The sequence below is a fragment of the Carassius gibelio genome, chromosome A13 (genome assembly GCF_023724105.1).
Source record: "Carassius gibelio isolate Cgi1373 ecotype wild population from Czech Republic chromosome A13, carGib1.2-hapl.c, whole genome shotgun sequence".
Classification (NCBI taxonomy): Eukaryota; Metazoa; Chordata; class Actinopteri; order Cypriniformes; family Cyprinidae; genus Carassius; species Carassius gibelio.
Window position 1 is genome coordinate 11,843,687 of NC_068383.1, and position 21,456 is coordinate 11,865,142.

At 35.7% G+C, this 21,456-nt stretch overlaps 2 protein-coding genes across 3 annotated transcripts; both read right to left on the bottom strand.

The window, feature by feature from the left end:
* Nucleotides 1–1,339: 1,339 nt before the first annotated feature.
* LOC128026159 (BLOC-1-related complex subunit 7-like) lies at nucleotides 1,340–3,396 on the bottom strand. Its single transcript, XM_052612960.1, has 5 exons — nucleotides 3,230–3,396; nucleotides 2,932–2,994; nucleotides 2,266–2,309; nucleotides 1,970–1,990; nucleotides 1,340–1,861 (listed from the first exon to the last, which is right to left on the bottom strand). The coding sequence occupies exons 1-5, from the start codon at nucleotides 3,359–3,361 to the stop codon at nucleotides 1,810–1,812; spliced, it is 312 nt and encodes a 103-aa protein (XP_052468920.1). The 5' UTR covers nucleotides 3,362–3,396; the 3' UTR covers nucleotides 1,340–1,809.
* Nucleotides 3,397–5,516: 2,120 nt separating this feature from the next.
* wbp1la (WW domain binding protein 1-like a) lies at nucleotides 5,517–16,863 on the bottom strand. Of its 2 annotated transcripts, none has more exons than XM_052612962.1 (4): nucleotides 16,631–16,863; nucleotides 11,170–11,272; nucleotides 9,236–9,397; nucleotides 5,517–8,929 (listed from the first exon to the last, which is right to left on the bottom strand). In XM_052612962.1, exons 1-4 carry the CDS (start codon nucleotides 16,778–16,780, stop codon nucleotides 8,193–8,195), a joined length of 1,152 nt encoding a protein of 383 aa, XP_052468922.1. In that variant the 5' UTR covers nucleotides 16,781–16,863; the 3' UTR covers nucleotides 5,517–8,192. The 2 variants fall into 2 exon arrangements, with proteins under 2 accessions (XP_052468922.1, XP_052468921.1); XM_052612961.1 differs by lacking the exon at nucleotides 16,631–16,863 and adding an exon at nucleotides 11,650–12,720.
* Between the last annotated feature and the right edge of the window lie 4,593 nt (nucleotides 16,864–21,456).

Genomic DNA, 21,456 nt, shown 5'->3' on the forward strand with positions numbered 1-21,456 from the left:
TAAATATATATATATATATATATATATATATATATATATATATATATATATATATATATATATATATATATATATATATATATAGTTTATTCACTAAAAGAAAAAAGCACAGAAAGTATTTGTAATCTTAATATTTTATATGGAAACACTTTACAAATGACAAAACTGGAATCTAAACCAGTACAAGTGTAAAAGCTTTTCGATGTAAAATGTAAATGCAAAGAGAGAGAGAGAGAGAGAGAGAGAGAGAGAGAGAGAGAGTTTAGTTTGCATCTTTCTTGCTCTTCTCTGTTTTGAATAATAATGGAAAACTGTTTGCATTTCTATTAGTTCATATGAGAAGACAGCAGGTGATAAGTATGAATATATATAAAATAAAATATAGACATTAGGTATGTATCCTTGCATTATTGCATCCTTGTGGTCACTAGCCTATGTGGAAATGTATTTGCCTGTTTTGCCAATAGAGGGAGCCAAACCCCTGACAATAACACATTGACTTGACCATCCCTTTTCTGAAAATAAATACCACTTGTAGGTTACTGTCATAGTTAAACGGCAATGTAAAATTGTAAAATGTGCAAGATTTTGCAGAACTGTATGCTAAGAAAAAAGGGCATATTCTTAAATGGGGGATTTTCATTATGTGAGAAGGCACTAAATGTTGCTTTGAGGTATTGCTATGTACATTTTATATAATTTATGTGAATGTACATATTTTGTATATATTACTTTATAAGACATAATCCTTTTGAAGAACTACTTAATAGTAATGATTAACTCAAGACTTGCTTTTACACAAGCTCTTGGAAGATTGCAAGACTTCATTATTATACCTTGGGTACTGATAAGTTTGACTGGGGAAGTACAGCTCATTCTTTACAATTCAAGGTCTCCCATGATAATGTGAATGTGAATAGGCAAAAGTGCATAGCGCAATACCATTTACCAAGAACTTAAAGTTAATCTTTGTTAGCTATTACAGCTGTTAATATTGCATAACTAATATTTTTTGCCCAGATGTCCATTTCTTTCATATTTATATATATATATATATATATATATATATATATATATATATATATATATATATATATATATATATATATATTTAATTCTATACATATATTATAAATGCGGTTGTTACCATGCAATGTATAGCAATGTTTAAACCAGCAGACACTGATGCTCATGGTTATATCTTGCAGACCCACAAGTCAAACCTTAGCTGAAGTGAATAGTTATGCTAAAGGCCTTGCTCTAGGTCTAGGACATCCATCTGCTTGCCCTTGCATGTGGGATAAACTGTCACATATCAATGTGGACTTTCAACAAAGGACACGTTTCATTCATTTACTTTAGTTTTCCACAAACATTTGATAAAGCTGCTCCAAGAACTAAAACAAAATGTGCAGAAACGATTCTGTGCTTCTGTGATTCGATTTTATACAAATATATTCAAGTAAATCTGGAACAAAAATAACAACATAAAACAAGACATAAATAAATTAACAGGAAAATACAATTCGTACAGTAAATTGGGAAATTTCCACTATACAAGATTTAAAAGTCTAAAAGCAAATAGACAAAAACAGAGCATTTTGTTTTGACATTTGACGTTGTATCATTTCAAAAGACAAATATGAATACTGGAAACAATCTTTCTTTTCTTTCAATCTGCTATGCAATAAGCTATAATTTGCAGTCTCAAAAAAAAAAAAAAAAGATTTGATCGACTTTTTAAAAGAAAAAAAATAAATGAAAAACAAAATAATGCAATATTCACAGCATGTTGTTATAAGGGCAACATTATCTCATCAAGTGTTTGAGCTGGTCCTGCAGGGTTCTGGAATGTTCTACACTATGAGAGACATTACAGATAAAGAGTTACCAAATGTTTAAATGTTTAAAACATAAAAAAAAAATGCAATTATTAAATAATTTGAATGAACTTAATATAATGACTTACTTCTTTTCAATGGCCTCTTGCCTGGATTTAAAAGATATAGAAATTTATTAGATTTCAGACAGATTTCAATTTCCTTTTATTTAGTCAAAACTATGAAATAACACAAATGAAAGTTAAGGAATTATGTAGTGACCAAAAAGGTTAACAAAAATAAAAATGGAATTCAAAAAAGGCACAATTTTTATTAATGTACAAAATTATACAAAAAAGATACACAGGTGTTTCCTTTTACTAGTACTGTAAGATATTAATGCAGATAAATGCAGTATGTAATGTGTGTATACTCGTCTACTTACTGATACTGCAAGTGGGTTGTTATAATAGACATCTTCCGCAGACTCTGTTAGAATAAAGATACTTGGAGAAGTTAAATCTGTTTGACTAAACATGAAATAAGACTACAGTAGCTTACTGTATCATATTTGATAAATTCTAAGGCCTCTAAATTATCAGCATGATAAAAAGTGAAAATTCAGTTGTACACAATCTATTATATCATGCCTTCTGCCTCTGATTGGTAGTTCATGCTTTTTTAGCAATTAAAACACTTCAGTATAATCCTAAAAGTGTCCTACATCATGTTGTTGTGCATATGCCTTTGATCATTATTGATTTTTATAAAGAAAATGTGAGAAGAATTATTTTAATATACTTAGTAATATTTCAAGATTTAATAAGATTCAATTTAATAGATAAATCGGTAGATTCGGTTTAATTGATAATCCATACACCACTTTTTTTTCAGAGGACTGTTTAATTGTACATAATCATATTTTACTGTATTGCTTTATTTGCCCTCCACAATAATCATAAATCATAAAACTAAGGTATTAAATATAAACAAGAAATCTTACTGGTAGATATAAAGCGAGAACTTTTATTTATATGCATTTTATGTAGTCTGTTATATCTTATAAAGAAAACTGTTATAAAGATAATAGTTTCCCCTTTATATCACTTACATCTTCAGAATGCAGAATTGCATCTTCTTGAATTACCATATTTCTCGCTGCCTGACTGAGTAGCTGTAAAGTAGAAGAAACCACTGTTAATTTTATGAGTTAACTACATTCATCTGCGTCAACTGGATATGACAGCATGCCTTAACATCACGATGCCAATCTTTGGGCTATACTATACAAGATATACTTAGTTTTGAGGCTTGTCACCGGAGAGTAACTAACGTTACTGTAAGGAGGAAACAGATAGTCGAGCAAATATCTCCCCTTAATCAAACAATATAACGTTTCGTATATTTACTTCTTGGCTCCTGGATCCTTTCAACATCTGACGGGTTAGAGCGATCACGTCTCCACTGCAAGAAGTGACTTTATCAGACAATAAACCTTTAACAGATTGACCGAAGCGAGGCTGCGTCTCGGAGGAAGCCATCACTGTTTACTACGGCACCAGGCGAGGGACAATTTCAAATATAAACGCGAATAACACGGGCGAGAGGATGGGGAAGATGTCTAGTTACTAAAAAAGAAAAAGAAAAAAAGGCATACATTTAATAACTAAGCACTTCAGATTCCGAAACGTGAAGTCAAGCCACCTCACAGCTTACAGAAGAACATTTCATATTCATTCCATGTTTGTTATGTGATTTTTTTACGCTTATTTTCATTCATTTCAAATAATTTTAATATTTTTATTCTTCGCTTTTATTGTTGTGATTCTTTTTATTTTAATTAATTTTTATGTAAAGCACTTTGAATTACATCCTCATCTGAATTTTACTAAAATATGTATTTTTTCTTTCTTTTTATGTTTAGCTACTTTATATATTTGTCTTTAAGGTTACAATAGACTTAATTCGAAGGTTCAGTTTCTATTAAGAAGATAAGTGCGTATCACTCTGGTCAACATGATTTTACTCACTTTTGCTTGCAGAATAAATGTATTGATTTCTTTAAAATCTTTCTGACCCCAAACATCTAAACCGCAATTTTGGCACTCCACTTTCTTAGTTGCTGCTTAGTTACCTAAGCTCTCTTAAAATAATTTTGTCTTATGCTTTGAATTCTAATACATATGTATTTTTTCTTCCAACAATTCCCAAATAAAGACCTCAAAATCTTAAGACAATCAATCAGTTTTTCAATCAGGGTCAAACTGCTCTAAAAGAAATATGAGGATAAATGTGCATATTCACTATTACAAAAATACAAATTAAAATAAATTCTGAATATTCCATGGTTTTAATTAACACGAGTCCGTAAAAGCTGTGAATAATAATTATAAAACAGTTTTAGATGGAGTGTAACCTTTCAACACATATATGAATTTTAATGCAGACTCAACAAACAGCAGCTGTCATTGTATATTCCAAAGTGTATTTTAGAAAAAAAAACAACAGTGCTTAAATATGATTTCTTATTCAATAACCTGGAATTTGTCTCCATCTACAGGTGTATTACAGTGATATCGTCCAGTGGGATCTCTGGATGCACTTCTGAGGGCCAAACGCAGCTCAGAGTATACCAACACCAGCAGCACTCATGATAATGTTGGTTTAACTGAAGACCACGTGCTCATGACTGTGGGGGACCTCCTCAGGGCTGAGGTGGAGACCACTACCACTGTCCTGAAACGGTCAGTGATTATACATTGCCCATAAGCCACCGCTAAATAAATCTGCTTACGACTGGCTTTACTGAATCAGTTACAGTTTTCTTGTAATTAAACTCAGTAATCATTGCATTTGACATTAGGTGCAGAGAAAGATTCAGCAGGAGCTGCACAATAAGACGGGAAAGGCAGACACCCTCAGCTCAGTGACAGAGGGAATCTCGAGGTTCTGAAGATCTGATCCGTCTGCCAACTTCTCATCCCTCATGTAGTTCTCCAAGACACCAGGTAACACGCTAAAGATGCCCGCTGCTCAGCATCTGCCTGATCTCCAGGGCAAGTTTAATATGGTTCTTCAACCCAAGAAATTTAAAGTCATTGCCAAACTATGAGCAGACTGGGAAAAAATCCCACTGATGCAGCAATGTTGAGTAAATGTATAATGTGTGTCTTTTGTGCTCTCGAGAATTTGCTTTTTTGAATCCTGCTATCATATATTTTAAATCAAACATGAATAAAATTAATATCTTGAGACAGTGTAACTGAATGATCAATATTAGCTGAATAGAGTGCAAACAGTCAGGTTCTAGAGCTACAAATCCCATTCATTTTCTCAATGGGGAATTTGCTTTTTATTAAATTGTTAATATATATATATATATTTTTTTTAAGTCATCAGTCTGCATTATTTCAATTTCATTTGTTTTTTTATAATTGTGTTTAATTGGTATCCCTGATGAAAAACTACATTACTCAAAATTCTGCAAATAAATCTCTGCCGATCACAGAATTAAAACAAGCCAAAAAAGACCACATTAGCACCCACCCATTCCCACATGATGTTTTGATTCATATCGTCTGTGACAAAAACGTATTAAAAATCCCCATGGGAAAAGATTAATTTAGAACCAATGTTCCTGAAGAAGGCAGGCACTGCCATGTTGGATGCGTAACCAAATCACTGACAGAAATCCACTGGCTTCAACAGCTTTTTTATTCATATGGAACATTCTTTGATATTAATTTGGTTGAGTCTTCTTATAAAATGCAGAAAATACAGTTTTATATATAAAAAGAAAGTGACTATGGATACAAAGCTAAAACATAGTACCAGGCTTGAATAAAAGATTAAGAGAAACAAAAGCAATTGGCTTGCAAAGCCTTCGTCACTTTCATGGACAGAAACACACTCACTGCTCAGTGTCAAAACAGTGCAATGACAACTTTTTCAGACAAAATTAATGAACACATCTCATTCACAGTGAGCCAGCCAATAGTGACTCAAATTTCCACTTGTAATCGATACCTTTGGTCTCAAACATTAAACAACGATAGATAATGTTGGAACAACATGAGCACCATCACTGTGACAGATGACTTGTTCTCCTCACTGATTTCATAGCTTCAAACTTTCACTTAATCTGTCAAATGTTATGATGTGGTAACTGGTCCAAATCATTCAAAATGCTCAATATTCGGTTTAACCAAACAATACTGCTATATAAATATTTCTGAAGGCACTACGTCAATGTTGGAATCTGCCTCCTAAACCGGTTTTTCCAGCCAGCACGCTATAGGAACTTAATTACCAGCCACATCACATTTGAAAATAAAAAATGGCCACCATTTACACAGAAACACTCTGATCTGAAGATCAACACGGCTGGAAAGCCATCTGTGCCCGAGCTTAGACTATAATAGGACAGCTAACTGCTAATCCAAACCAAAGGTCAAACAAACGCAGTGGGCTGAAGAACGATCCTCTTAAAAGGAACCTACAACGACACACACACTCACACACACACAGACAGACAGTGTAGGGAATGCAGTGGAGCAGCTCAACAGTCTCACCACCACAGAAAAACATGTCTCAATCTCATCATCAACCCAACACAAGTGCTACACTAACATGACAGTAACCTTACCTGATCTGCTACAATAAAACGCACATTAAGAGCTTAATAAGGCCTATACATAAGTTACTGTTAGTGGTGCAAGAGTTCCCTTACAGTGTTAAACAACTTAAAAGCACTATGGGAGAATACAGAAATTAAATTAAGGCAAAACAACTATGATATCTCAATGATATGTTTTCGATGGAAGGCTTATCAAGTGATCATTTCAAACTAGATGTTACCTCTGACCAAAATCCTCACTCATAATGGCCCTTAATTCTTTTATTCTGCAATTCTACAACACACACTCTTCTCTTTAAGGCATATGAAAACTACTCAAATCAACAAAGGCACCTAGTGTAAATGTACAAGCTGGGTACAGTCTATATACAAAATCATTTCAGCCTTCATTTGAAGAGTCTTTGCATAATGAACTTCAAAATGTACTACTATATAGCATGTGGATCTATTCAGTTTATGCAAATAATCATGCAAAAATTTGGATAAAGCCCAAGACCATGTTTTACAATGATCAGACAAAACAAAGCATATGGCAAACATACCCTGCTAGGTAGGGAGCATGTTCACTTATTGATACAAAAAGACATAAGAAATATATATATATATATATATATATATATATATATATATATATATATATATATATATATTTGAGATAATACATTTCCTTCATTTTTCTGAATAGCATCATGCAGATACTCCAGATCAAACATTCTAAGAAAAAAACCCGCCAAGAAATAAAAACAAGAAACAACTGAATATTAAAGCTTTGAATATCGGACTGCTCTTTGGCCATCTTTTCCTCTTTTTTTTTTTTTGTTCTTAAATCAATAATTCACCAAAAAAAAAATGTTAATTCTGTTATCAATTATTCAGCTTCATATCATTTCAAACGTATAAGACTTTAGCTTTTTTTGAAACAAAAATGTAAATACCTTTAATCTAACCTGTATAATTTCTGTACCTCCTCTGAAATGTAAGCTTTATTCACATATAAACATTGATCAGGGAACACAGAGAAACAAAAGTTCAACTGTACTTGCTTGTTGTGTAAGAAACGTCACTGGTTCTCATGCATCACATATGTTTCATCCTCTGTTTACTATATTTGATGTGCTCTATGTATATGCATATGGATTTATTTTACAATCTTTAATTTTTTAAAAGCATCAACTTTTAGTGGAATAGACTGTTTTAAAATGGATCTCTGGTTTTATAAAAAATATATTTGTGTTTTAAAGATAAACAGAAATCTTGTGCATTTGGAACACCATGACAGTGACTAAATATTAACAGATCGCTCTGTTTTGGGCCCTTTTAAGTATTTTAAAATGTTATTAAAGGTAAGAATTCAAGAGCAAAAGCAAGTATCCCCAACCTTGAGAGCCATCTTCATCTCAGTAGGAGGCATTCAGCCCCCAAAAACCAACAAAAAGCCTACAGGCATGTCCCACAAAGCTCGATAAGGCTATAAACTGAGGAGAATTTCCCCTGTGGCATTGATCGTGACCTCTCTGGGAGGCAACAGACCTATTAACGTCTTTACTAGATTACCCTATTAATCCATAAAAACCGTAAGGAGTCACACATTAACACCCTTTTAAAACACTCTCACTCATTCTCACACACACCAAAGTACACCCAAAGTGACATTGCTGACAGTACAAACTGATGTATTTTGAGAAAGTAAAGGGAGACAGCAGTCTAAAGTAAGTCTCTGCTGGAACCGGTTGTGCTCAACTCTGGGGGTCCGTGTTATTGGCGTGATATGGACCATCCTGTTCATTGATGGTGTGCAGATGGAGGCAGACTGGAGGTCGCTGATGCTCTCTTTGCTCTTGAGGCACATCTGAGGCAGCCAGGCCCTGTTCCTCATCGCCCGGACCACGAGGAGGGCAGCTGCTGCTGTGGGGGTTGCAGCTATCACAGAAGTCCTGCTGCTCGTGCACCCCTCCATCCATGTGCACAACAAGCTCTTTCATCTCCTCATCCTCTCCGTCCCCGGGCCCCTGGTTGCAAACGCATACCTCAATCCCAGAGTCACCTGTGAAGCGCCGGTGGCGTCCTGGAGTCTTTTCTTTGCTTTCGGGAGAACAGTCTCCTATGGGTTCAGTTAGATCCTCGCCGGAGCTGCCCTGTTTGAGCAGGCTATGTGATGTAGCGCACGCCACCTGCTGGGGCTGCCCGTCCTCTTCTCGGCTGAGGTACTGTGGCTTGTGGGTGTTTCTGACAGGGCGGTGTGCAGTGGGAGTATGTGGCTGCTCTACGCAGGGTCCCGGGGAACAGTTGTCAGATGCAGACGGGACGACGGGGCTGGACTCCAGTGGAGGGCAGAGTTCATCTGGTTGTTCAGAGCACAGGGAGTCAGTGCTGGGGGACTGGCCTGGCTGAGAGGCACTGTACGGAGGCGGGGGCGTCGGAGGTCTGTTCTCCACTTCCTCGTATGCGGGTAAGAGGTAACCAGGCAGGAACCCTGGAGAAGAGAATGAGAAAGAGACGAATAAATGCATTTATTAACTGCCCATGACTAAAGCAAACATTTTTTTCTAAGGAGCAATGAACAGATCGAGTAGTTACATGAAAGGTTATTTAACCTATGGAGTTTAAATTGCACATAACTATAATCTTCCCAAACACAATATTTCTTCACCCGTACATTAGTGTCTGCATTTGACTGATACGATCTCTGTGGCCAAAACTAAACTGCACCTTGATAAGATGAATTCATGTTATATTGTATTAATTAGAGGCAACACGACTGAATGAAGTTGGTACTGACTGAAATAGAAGGGTAGAGAAGTGTAATTATGGGCTTCTCTGTAAGCGATGAGGTTGATCTCATGCTGCCGTTGCTGTTGTTGCAGTCTTTGTTTGGCTCGACGGTGGTGACACACACAGCAGCAGCCCAGAATGATGATGAGAGTCAGAACCAACCAAAACCCTGATTAAAGAGCACAGACATAACACAGTACTGTTAATGAGTGAAGAGAACATCATGTCTGAACCAGGCTCAGCACACCAGAAAATCACAACTCTCGTTGTCGTTGTCACTAGTGTTGCCTAACGAGACATTTTGTTAGTTGCTTGGTTTTCTTCATTGTGTCTTGTCTTAAAGCCCCACCCACAGTCAAATCTCAGGCTTAACATCTTGATTGGCTGCATGCTGTGTACACACTATTTAAAGCTTTGGGGTGGGTATGATATATATATACATATATATATATATATATATATATATATATATATATATATATATTTAAATACACATTACAGTAATACAGTAGGCACACAGTAAAAAAAAAAATAGCATAAAGTAAAATAACTTTCATATTTTAATATATTTTAAAGTGCAATTCATTCCTGTGTTGGCAAAGCCGAATTTTCAGCAGCCATTCTTCAGTGTCACATGATCCTTTAGATCATTCAAATATGCTGATTTGCTGCAGCCTGCTCAAGAAACATTTCTTGGTATCAATGTTGAAAACAGTAAAATATTTTTGTGGAAACTATGATCCACTTATTCAGGATTCTTTGAAGGATAGAACTTTCAAAGGAAGAGCATTTATTTGAAATACACTCATTGTTTTGCTTCGTAAATGTCATTATTGTCACGTTTGATCATTTTTTAAGCATCCATGCTGAATAAAAGTATCAATTTCTCTAAAAAAACTAAATAAAATTCTACAAAATACTTCCATACAGAAATGTCTTCTCCCAAAACAACTGAACAATTTGGCACCAGATCACAGCTCATCAGCCAGCGGTTTAAGTCGTTTAGGTCAAGGTCATGTGAGATCCAAGTGTTTGAAATTTTGCCCCAAATTATGCAGAACTCTTTTCTGGCAGACAGGGCAGGGGGGCTGTTTACAAGAACTAATCTGATGCGGTTCCACTGGATTTGTGTCTGTCCGGGTCGCATGTATTTGGCACATTGTATAAAACCCAAAGTGCAGCTCCTTGACTCAGCAGACGATGTGCTGTAATTCCTGTGTAGATGAGGTTAGTCCTCAGTTATTAAAATAGATGGTACTCCACAGGGAGAGGGGTAATTTGATAACACAGGAACACTGCCAATGGGCGTGAACAAGGCAGAACAACTAAATCAGCCAATGACATAAAACCTAGAAGCAATACACACATATCATACCCATAATTAAAACCAATGAAAGATGTTTGAAAAAGGACAAAAAAAAAATATTTTTTAAGGTCACTTACATCTGTGCTTCAAATTACAGTAGATATTTCCAGTAAGCTATCTGATTGAGCATCTAAATCCCATTACTATTTACGGAAACAAAACAATTACATTGTCAAACACGAGCCATGACTTGGAGGTCTTTTTCCATGTTGCCTCCTGTCCAACCCACAGCTGACATCAGAAACTTATTGCAAACAACTTGAGAACAAAAGCAGGTGGCATGTTACACCCCTAAATGCTATTACAACTGTATTTAAATGCTGAATCATTTCAAAGTTGAATGTAATCTTATTTTTTTAATTTAGACAGGCTTCTTTTTCCATCAGAGTTTACAGTGTCCTCGAATTGTGACCACATCTAGAGAGATGTGTTATACACAAACCAGTATGCCCTTGAAGTAACTACACACATACCCAAAGCAACTGGAGGATGTTTCAGACACTCTAGAGAACATATACAGCATGGACTGACCTCATCTTACAGCATGTGTAGGCAGGAAGGATTTTGATACTTACACCACACCTCGTAGTAATAGCTGCAACACTGAGATTCTCCGCAGCAGTGGCCCGAATCACAGAAGTAGCTCTGGTTGTTAGCTCCTACACAAGACAGCCGGCTCTGCGAAACCAAACAGTAAATATATGCATATTATCAGCACAGATCTGTGCACCAAAGACTTGTTTATGGCAACAACAACAAAAAAAACTCAGATTAAAATGGAATTAAATATAATCAAAAAATAATTAAAATACACTTCAATGCAATATATAGCCAACATAATAAGTACAGTAATATACAAAGTAAATAAATGACCCCAAAACAGTGACACTGTCTTTACATACATGATTAAAAAAAACACATTAATACAACTGACAAGCAGATCGCTATCCAAATCTTTGAGTGAGCAGACTGTATTACTTAATTAAAATAACTCGATTAAAAATAACTAATTAAAAAAACAAATAATAATGCTGTTTCCTCTGCTCTTGTTTTACCTGTCTAAACCCCAGGAGAAAAGGCATGATAGGCGTCTGTCTGATAGGAAAATCAACACAGCAGATACACACAGGGCTGGCAAAGACCAATGTCGAAACAGAAGAGGAAGGTCGGGCTCGGGCCACCCACCACCCACACATGGTATAGTGCGACATGAACTGCCCCCTTTATTAGCCAGAGGGGCTTGATTTAAACACACACATACATACACAGCCTCCCTCATGGCATTTAAGACTCAGCGAGGGCTGCCAGGGAATGCAAGTACACATGATGAACAGACAAGCAGTCTGTGCTTCTCTCTCATACACACAGACATCGATGGCAACTGCTGGCCTGACAGCTGTCTCGAGTGGTGTGTTAGATACAAATGACAGTGAAACTGAAATCTTGCAGCCTGTTGAACAATAGTTTTTAATATGGCAGTAAAAATGCCATCTTGATTGACTCTTTAGAAATAATGATCAGTGATAACAAGCAGTGGAAAGCAAAACTTCAGTGTTCAGTGCCGCAAACCTGTGCAGGGTTGGACATAAGAGTCAGAAAAAGTTAATTCAAGAAAGAATGGCAACTGGCAGCAAACAGCTAAAGGTTAATTAGTTAACTATTACAGATTCCTGGTCTTATAATGTGCAACAATAAGGGTTCAAGAAGACAAAAACACCATTTATTTCCTAACTAAAAAATACAGTTTTAGTGATAATTTGGGAAACATTCAAAATGAACCAATCCGGGGTTCCAATGTTGTTAAGTGAAGTTATATCAGACGCGTTTTAATTTATGTCTACTAAATATATACATTTATCTGTTTATCAGTTCATGCTTTTCCTTGGAAAAGAATCGGTGTCCTTGGTGTTGGAAGCACCAATGCTCTGCTCCACACATATGTTTGAGATATGAGCTTGACCGGGGTAATATGCACATTTCTGCTGTTTATAGAGCTCGTTTTAAATCCTTAATAGCAATTCACCCCAAAATGATTAAATGTAATGTATCCACCCTCATGTCATTTCAAACCTCGAGGACTTTTTTCTTCTGCTTAACATAGATGATGTTGGCAACAAAAGAGTTTTAGTGACAACTGACTTCCATTGTGTAGACAAAACAAACAAACAACAACAACAACGACAACACTAAGAGTGTTTTGACTTTGTCTATTAGTATTACCTCCATATTAATAGTACAAGTTAACCCTTTTTTGAAATGTAGAAAATGAGTAGGAAAAACTTAGAATCAGGCCAATAAAAATCTGGGGGATATGACTGTCGCACTCTACTGTGCATGTTATTTCACAAGAAAAACAAAAAGGTTTTATTATCTTTCAGAGAAAATAAAATGGGCAAAATGCATGTGTAAATTTGTTCTCTTTTAAAGTTGGAGGTTGAATCTTTGTTGGAAGTTGGAATGTACACTATACAGGTCCTGGTCATATAATATCATCAAAAAGTTGTTTCACTAATTCCGTTCAAAAAGTGAAACTTGTATATTATATTAATTCATTACACACAGGCGGATATATTTTAAATGTTTATGTATTTTAATTTGGATGATTATAAGTGACACCTAAGGAAAATCCCCAATTCAGTATCTCAGATAATTAGAATATTACGTAAGACCAATATAAAGAAAGGATTTTTAGAAATCTTGACCAACTGAAAAGTATGAACGTGAAAAGTATGAGCATGTACAGCACTCAATACTTAGTTGGGGCTTCTTTTGCCTGAATTTCAGCAGCGTGGCATGGAGTCGATCAGTCCGTGGCACTGCTCAGGTGTTATGAGAGCACAGGTTGCACTTATAGTGGCCTTCAGCTCTTCTGCATTGTTGGTTCTGGCATATCGCACCTTCTTCTTATTCTTCTATCTCCATAAAGTTGGTCAGCAGCAGGAAGCATGAAGTGCTCTAAAACTTCCTGGTATTCGGCTGCGTTGACCTTAAACCTCAGAAAACACAGTGGACCAACACCAGCAGATGACATGACACCCCAACCATCACCAGTGGAAACTTTACACTGGACCTTAAGCAATGTGGATTGTGTGCCTCTCCTCTCTTCCTCCAGACTCCCGGACCCTGATTTCCAAAGGAAATGCAAAATTTACTTTCATCAGAGAACATAACTTTGGACCACTCAGCAGCAGTCCAGTCCTTTTTGAAGTGAGAAGCTTCTGAAGCTGTCTGTTGTTCAAGAGTGGCTTGACACCAGGAATGCGACAGCTGAAACCCATGTCTTGCATACATCTGTACGTAGTGGTTCTTGAAGCACTGACTCCAGCTGTAGTCCACTCTTTGTGATTCTCCCCCACATTTTTGAATGGGTTTTGTTTCACAATCCTCTCCAGGGTACTGTTATCCCTATTGCTTGTACATTTTTTTTCTACCACATCTTTTCCTTCCCTTCACCTCTCTATTAGTGTGCTTGTACACAGAGCTCTGTGAACAGCCAGCCTCTTTTGCAATGACCTTTTGTGTCTTGCCCTCCTTGTTCAAGGTGTCAATGGTCATCTTTTGGACAACTGTCAAGTCATCATTGTGTAGCCTACAGAACTAGACTGAGAGACAATTTAAAGGTCTTTGCAGGTGTTTTGAGTTAAGTAGCTGATTAGAGTGTGGCACCAGGTGTCTTCAATATTGAACCTTTTCACATTATTCATATTTTCTGAGACACTGAATTTGGGATTTTCCTTAGTTGTCAGTTATAATCAAAATTAATAGAAATAGTTGAAATATATTAGTGTGTGTAATGAATGAATATAATATACAAGTTTAACTTTTTGAATGGAATTAGTGAAATAAATCAACTTTTTGATGATATTCTAATTATATGACCAGCACCTGTAATTAATTTTCAGTAGCCACACATTTAAACTGATCAAAAGTGAAAGGAAATATTCAGCAAATTACAAAAGATTTCTATTTAAACTTCCATTAATAAGAATTCTGAAAAAAAACAATATATATATATATATATATATATATATATATAGTCCATTAAAATATAATTTATTTCTGTTATTCAGCTGAATTTCCATGAGCCTTTACTCCAGTATAAAGTGTCAGATGATCCTTAAGAAATCATATTAATATGCTGATTTATTATGAATATTTATATCTATTATGAAAAAAAGTAAAAAAGAACAGCATTTTAACAGCCTACAAATATTTTCTAACAATATAAATCTTTTCTATCACTTTTTATCAATGTAATACATCCATTCCTTTCTGAATAAGTTTTAATTTCTTTCAAAAAAGAAAGAATAAAAATTTACTGACCCCAAACTTTTGAACTGAAGTGTATATTTCTATTTTAAATAAATGCTCTTCTTTTTAACTTTTTATACGTCAAAGAATCCTGAAAAAAAAGTATCACGGATCCAAAAAGATTTTAAGTTTCCAACACTAATAATACATCAGCATAATAAACTGATTTCTGAAGGGTCATGTGACACTGAAGACTGGAGTAATGATGCTGAAAATTCAGCTTTGCATCACAGGAATACATTTGACTTTAATGCATATTAAAATAGAATTGTAATAATATTTCACAATATCATTTTTTTCCTGTATTTTCTATCAAATAAATGTAGCCTTGATGAGCATACAAAACTCCTTTAAAAAAAAAAAAAAAAAAACCTTTTGAACCAGAAGTGTGTGTGTGTGTGTATTAATACAGATTTCTCAACTTTGGAACAGCACTGTCAATTAAAATGAGGCTCCATGTTAAAAAGAGTTGTGATGTAGAGCTTTTCTTTATCCTACTCTAATTATTTTCTCATCAAAAGTTCTCTGTTTGACTTCAGAAATGTCACTATATTGAAGTAAAAGTTACAAATGCCATTTTGTAGGCACAAAGCATTTGGTTATTGTAATGCTAGCAGATAGGAGATCAGCTTATCCTTTAGGCACCTACATTCCCTCAGAGATAACACCTGTGGAGGACAAACATCTCACTCACTCCCTGCTTTTTTCATTCACTGACCTTGATCTACCACCGGTCACAACAGAAACACATCTTCATGTGCACACACCTATCACAGTCAAGGCCAGTATAAAAGCACACAGTCAAAACAGCCTTGTGTTTTCTAGACAGCTGATATTAAAAAGTGTCAATCACAGTCAACTGTACAGTTTGAAATTTCTTTAAACAATTACATTGCAGAACGATAACAACCTTAATACTCATAAAACCTTGCTCTGCTGAAAAATCCTATTGTACACCCTTTTTTAATAATTTACTCATCAGAAAGGAAAACATTAGGGACGAGACAAAGATTTATGAATCATTCATTTAGCTGTGTATTCACATGTAATCTCAGCAAGACTGAAATGGAACAAACTGTCCCTAAACTGTATTCGGTTTACAGATCCACATTGCTGGAAGTTTTTGAATTATTCTAAATAGAAACCTAAATGTTGCAAAAGGTATGCAGAGTGGGTCGACTTAATACAGATATATCTAGCTAAAAATGTGTGTGTGTTTTTTTTTTTACAAGATTCAGTTTAACAGCAGAATAATTTACACTTAAAAAGCATGATGTCTAAGGACGTTGCCCTATTATTGTCCATATATCATAGATCAGTTAATGTACATTACTGTACATTTTAGCTGACAACTTTAAAAGCCAAATTATGAACATAACTAAAACAGTTCAAATCAGCACTCTAGGTTGTCGTCAGCCGAGTTTACTAAAAACGGACTCATTTTATTCAGATGAGGACGATAAAAGCTCACTTACGAACCTTGTAAAATATATTTGTGGCATGTCAGACTTAAGAATCTAAGAAAGCTTTGTTGTCAGTGCTGTGAACACAAACACACAGGCTGGGCTTCAAAACCTAATGAGTTGACCAAGTAGACAGAATTCGGAGCACAACGTTTAAACTCACCTAATGTGCCTCAAAATGCTGTCTAAGCGGGCAGCTCACTAGGTTTTGAGACGCAGCCACAATCTACCGGCTAGGCTAATGATGCTAACAGGGTTTTACCTCGGTCAGCGCTGCTTCCACTGTTACCGAAACGATCGGTCCAATAACCGCGTTACTTACAAACAACCCCATTCCCAGCTTTATATATCCAACCCCCCACATTCCGTCCTTTCCCGTGGCTTTCGCCACATCTGCGACACGGTAGGACATTCAGCTAGCCTGCAAGCTAGCTTCAGTTACGTCTCTTTCTTCTTTCTTTAAACTCTCTCACAAACTCCGAAAGGTTCCACAAGACCAGCCCTCTGCTGCTATTGGTCCGTTCAAGCGAACACTTCCTGGTTTGACAAATAAACGTAGCCACGATTGGATGATTTAGCTTTCGTTTAAACACAACAAAACCGACGGCAGGGCGTGACTTTGTTGTTCTTTACCAGCTGAGATCAAGAAATCAGCTGACATAATTTAAAGGGGCAGGAAATGACATATTTCCACATGCAAAAACAAAGTAAGCCAAAGCAAGAAAGAATGCTATAGATAGCATTTAATGAGATTCCTTATTCCTTACAAATCACATTTCCACATGTACAGTGCAGATCAAAATTTGAGAATCTATGAATGCTAGCATATACACATTTATTTCCTAAAATGTAGTTGATCTTCATTTCTCAAAATTCGAAGGAATATAGTTGTAGGCTATAGCTATACTAACATGTTGCTAATACTAATACTAACTTGGTTACATGACAAAATAACCAAGGCATTTCAACAAAAACCTTAATTTAGAGGAAAACACAGTGATCAAAATTAGAGAACCTTAACCTACTTCAGCACGAATGAGGATCATAGGTAAAATTTTGGAGGGTTATACAGCTGTTACAAATAAGTAATTGTAGTAAAGATTGTAGTAATTGTAAATGGCCCTTTTTTTAAGTGACTTTAGGACATCTGCGACTGCAGGACATCTCTAGTTTCTCACACTGTTCTGGTGTGAGCTCGATCCACTCTTCCACAGTTTGGTTACTGTAGTGGATTTCTAAGCCATTACTGTCAGCAAGGATTTTACAGAGATTTTTAGTCAAAGCTTACATCAGGACTCTGCTCTGGCAATTTCATTATTTTAGCGTTCTAAGCTTCGTGACAGGAACATTATCTTGCATTAGAAGGAACAGCATTTTGTTCAAGGAGGTTCTGATAAATTTGCATTCATTCTCCCTGCCACGTAACCCAAAAGGCCCAACTCCTGTTGCTGAAATCATGCCCCAAAGCATCACACTTCCTCCTACAACTTTCACTGACTTTACCCAGTTTGATGCAAAACAAAATGTTTCCCATCAGACCCAAAATAAATTAAACTTGTGAAAACGTATTGCTCAATTCTGATTGGTTGATTGGAATGTTGTTTCAGGATCAACAAGGATGTTGATCCAGGAACATGATGTACTTGACATCACATTCACCAACTTCAAACAGGATTAAGCAGTGGCCTTGAGAATTAGAAAATGAAGGTTGTTCCCGAATTTTGATCTCCACTGTATGGGTTTTAAACCCAAGTATTTAAACTGTGATAGTTTAAATGGTAGGAACATTAATTACGTACGAAAATGTCAGACAAGATATACTTAATTTATCAATAAATACTTATTTAAAAGGGTGAACTGAAAAAAAAATGCTGGATTCAATTAGGTTCTTCAGTATCTCAAGGATCTCATGTATAAAGTCAACTTCTATACAACTATGATTATTTTTTGTTAAAATATTTCAAATGGAATAGTTAACAATAAATAATTCACTTTTTTCTCTTCCGCTCCACTATAGATGCCAGTCCACACACATGGGATACATTTATAGCTCCTTATAAGCATTTTATTTGACAGGTTCTTGTGAAAACATTGGATTCAGACAGGCCTTGATGCCTCCCTTCCTGTGATCGAGAAAGTGACAACCACTGATCCCTAGAAAATCAGTGTAATCTCTCAAGTAAACGTGTTTGTTGTGTGGTTAGTGTTATTTTGACAGCTATAGGTAAGGGCTAATACACGCTTTATTCCTGGGACATACAGTATCTGTCTGACTTGGGACCTCGGCTTCTTAGGTGAGACCCTTTGAACCAAACCAAGTTAAAAGGAACAAAAGCAAACAAATCACATTGTTCTTTCAGGAATTTTTCTTGTTCACTGCCTTTCATTTCTTTTCTTTTTTTAGGCACTTCTCTCATTCAGAACAGTGAAGTCAATGGATCCTTACATCCCAGCTTGACAAGTTAGGAGGATACAAGCTAATCCCCTTAATCTGTCTATTCTCCCGTGCAGTGCCAAAGGGGGAGAGGTACCCAGCACAAGTAATCCTATAGAAAAAACAATAGGATTAGCCCCAGCTCTTGGAGTGACAATCATATATCTACTGACTGATTTGCAAAGTAGGGTCGAATTTCTTCAAATTAGCTTTTTTTCCCTCCTCTAGGGAAAAGGCGCCTTTCATTAACTGCTGATGGGATTCCTTTAGGACAGATGCTGGAGGTCCTCATGAAAGACATGTATTCTTCGCTTCAAGCACACAGGTCTTGGGCTTCTCCCTCAGCAGAGGCCGAGAGGTGGGGAGGCAGCAACCACTCCACCCCTTTACCCTCTGTCAAACCCTTTATAATTCAAACTCTAAAGCTTTTTTAAAAGTGTTTGACAGATGGACAGATTCCTCTGCTTACTGAAGATACATGTAGCAGATCAACAGGGCTAAATGACAGGGATGATGTGAGATATGACACCTGTTCTTTTCACTTGTATGCAGCCATGCAAAGTTTTTTTTTTGTGACATTTAATTACATTTTTGATATATTTTTACGGTTGATATATAGAACGTGAAAATCAGCATTTTACAGAGATATATATCACTATCTCCACAGAAATACATATTGACATATACATTTTAGTTAAAAACTAAATATTATAATAATATATAACAATTTATAAACCTTTGTAAAAAGGTATCAAAGAAATTGTATTTAATACAATCAGAAATATATATATATATATATATATATATATATATATATATAGAGAGAGAGAGAGAGAGAGAGAGAGAGAGAGAGAGAGAATTAATCATTAATTAAGAATAATTGTATTAAATATTTCTTATTCAATTATTATATAATTTAATAGTTCAGATTTCCATCCTTTCAAATACAATTTTTTTTATCAAATAATTTTTATAAAATAAGAAAAGCAATATATACATTTCTGATAATTTTTATTTTATATTTTCTATTAAATACATACGTTTACTTTTTTGCTACTACTTTTTTTTATACATTTACTGTTTATATATATATATATATATACACTTATTTTCTATATATTTAAATATTAAAATATATTACTCAAATATGATTTTAATTGTTCAGATGCACATCCTTTTCAGCAGTGAAATAATGCCTTAAGTGTGTCAGAATTCAATTAAATAGTGGTGTCTTCCTTGTGACCTTTAGATGGCACTATTGGTGTAAAATTACTCCAGAAGCTTCTGAGATGTGTATGTAGGTCGAAGCAGATTCCTGGATGTGTGATTAGCCACTGTGACACTTGATACTTAACCAAAAGCTTGGGAAAGGCATTGTCCTGTAGGAAACAAGGGTCACCTGCACTGAAAAGGAAGTCCTTGATTCCATTTAAATCCAGTGAACTTGGCCAAGCGAAACAGTGGGACTCATAATTTCATCTCACATTACTTTTTCACTCCAGTCTGTAAATAAAGAGAATGGTTGGGGATTATTGGGCAAATGAATAATGTGAGAAATTCACCTGAAACTACTATGTGGTTTATAGGTGAAATAGTCAAGACAACCCTGAAAAATGTGAATGGAGAGTGTGAAAATAGTTCTTGTAGCTCCAAAATATAAAACATGATCAGAGCTGAATCACTAAAGACATGCTTTCAGCCGCCTAAAGTCTAAGGTAACATGACAGATACTGTTTCACCTGCTAAACACTTTGCTCTCACAGCCAAATATCTTGGCTTCCCGCTATTCTTCCAACATCTGCCGGGAGAATCACGGTGTAATTGAGGCTTAAAAATGGCATGCCAGAAAATCCAGCAGATGCATCATTACAGTCTTCGGCCTCTCTTTTGAAAGCTAAATTTATGAAGCGGTCTTTGCTCAGGTCTCTTTCAGTGGTTTGCACTCTTTACTCTGAACGCTGTTGAGAGGCTTGAGCATGTGTCCAGCATGGGAATAGATGCTGTACAAACAAACAAAACAACTGGAGCTATGAATTAAAACAAATGAGATCATAATGCAGTCAAAAATGTCATCAGCGGTTTCTTGTGAGTGCTTCTTGCATTCCAGATGTTTCCTCTGAGATCAAAGCAGGAATGTGCTCTGTTTTTGTAAATGTATTTGTTGTGTAAAACTGGTAGATAATGTAAGGAAAGTAGACCTTTTGTCCTTAAATTGCCAGTATGCTTTTACAGCGATTTTGTGCAGGTGCAAAGCATGTGAAGTGGTTTTAATCTCACGTCTTTGTAATCATTGCTTTTTATATACCAGCATTTCCAAAAGTATAACGATAAAGTGTAAATAGTCACACTACGCCAGACATGACATTGGTTGGTCTTGTGTGGGTTCCTTTGTGTGCTGTAGGTTCCGAAAATGTAAATCCTCAAATCCCCTTCCCATAAGGTGCCTCCAACCCCTCCTCATGTCCTCTGAAGGTCTTCATTATCTTTGTCAGAAACTCTGAGCTTGTGGCTCATACACAGTTCATAGGCTTTTGGGACAGGACAGGAGGGACAGACAGAGAATGACTGAACAACACACAGACAGATAGATTAATAAATGGAAGTGAAGAAGAGCAATGCAAGAAATAAAACTATAAATCAGTCATATAGTAAAT

What these genes read in the sequence shown, in the direction of transcription:
- LOC128026159 (XM_052612960.1), bottom strand. Translation starts at nt 3,361, where the DNA reads ATGGCTTCCTCCGAGACGCAGCCTCGCTTCGGTCAATCTGTTAAAGGT. An exon ending in CAATTCTGCATTCTGAAGAT is followed by an intron (nt 2,310 to 2,931) that starts GTAAGTGATATA and finishes TTATTCTAACAG; the next exon opens with AGTCTGCGGAAGATGTCTAT. An exon ending in ACAACCCACTTGCAGTATCA is followed by an intron (nt 1,991 to 2,265) that starts GTAAGTAGACGA and finishes TTTTAAATCCAG; the next exon opens with GCAAGAGGCCATTGAAAAGA.
- wbp1la (XM_052612961.1), bottom strand. Translation starts at nt 11,805, where the DNA reads ATGTCGCACTATACCATGTGTGGGTGGTGGGTGGCCCGAGCCCGACCT. An exon ending in TTCTCCTGGGGTTTAGACAG is followed by an intron (nt 11,273 to 11,649) that starts GTAAAACAAGAG and finishes TTGGTTTCGCAG; the next exon opens with AGCCGGCTGTCTTGTGTAGG. An exon ending in TTCTCTACCCTTCTATTTCA is followed by an intron (nt 8,930 to 9,235) that starts GTCAGTACCAAC and finishes TCTCTTCTCCAG; the next exon opens with GGTTCCTGCCTGGTTACCTC.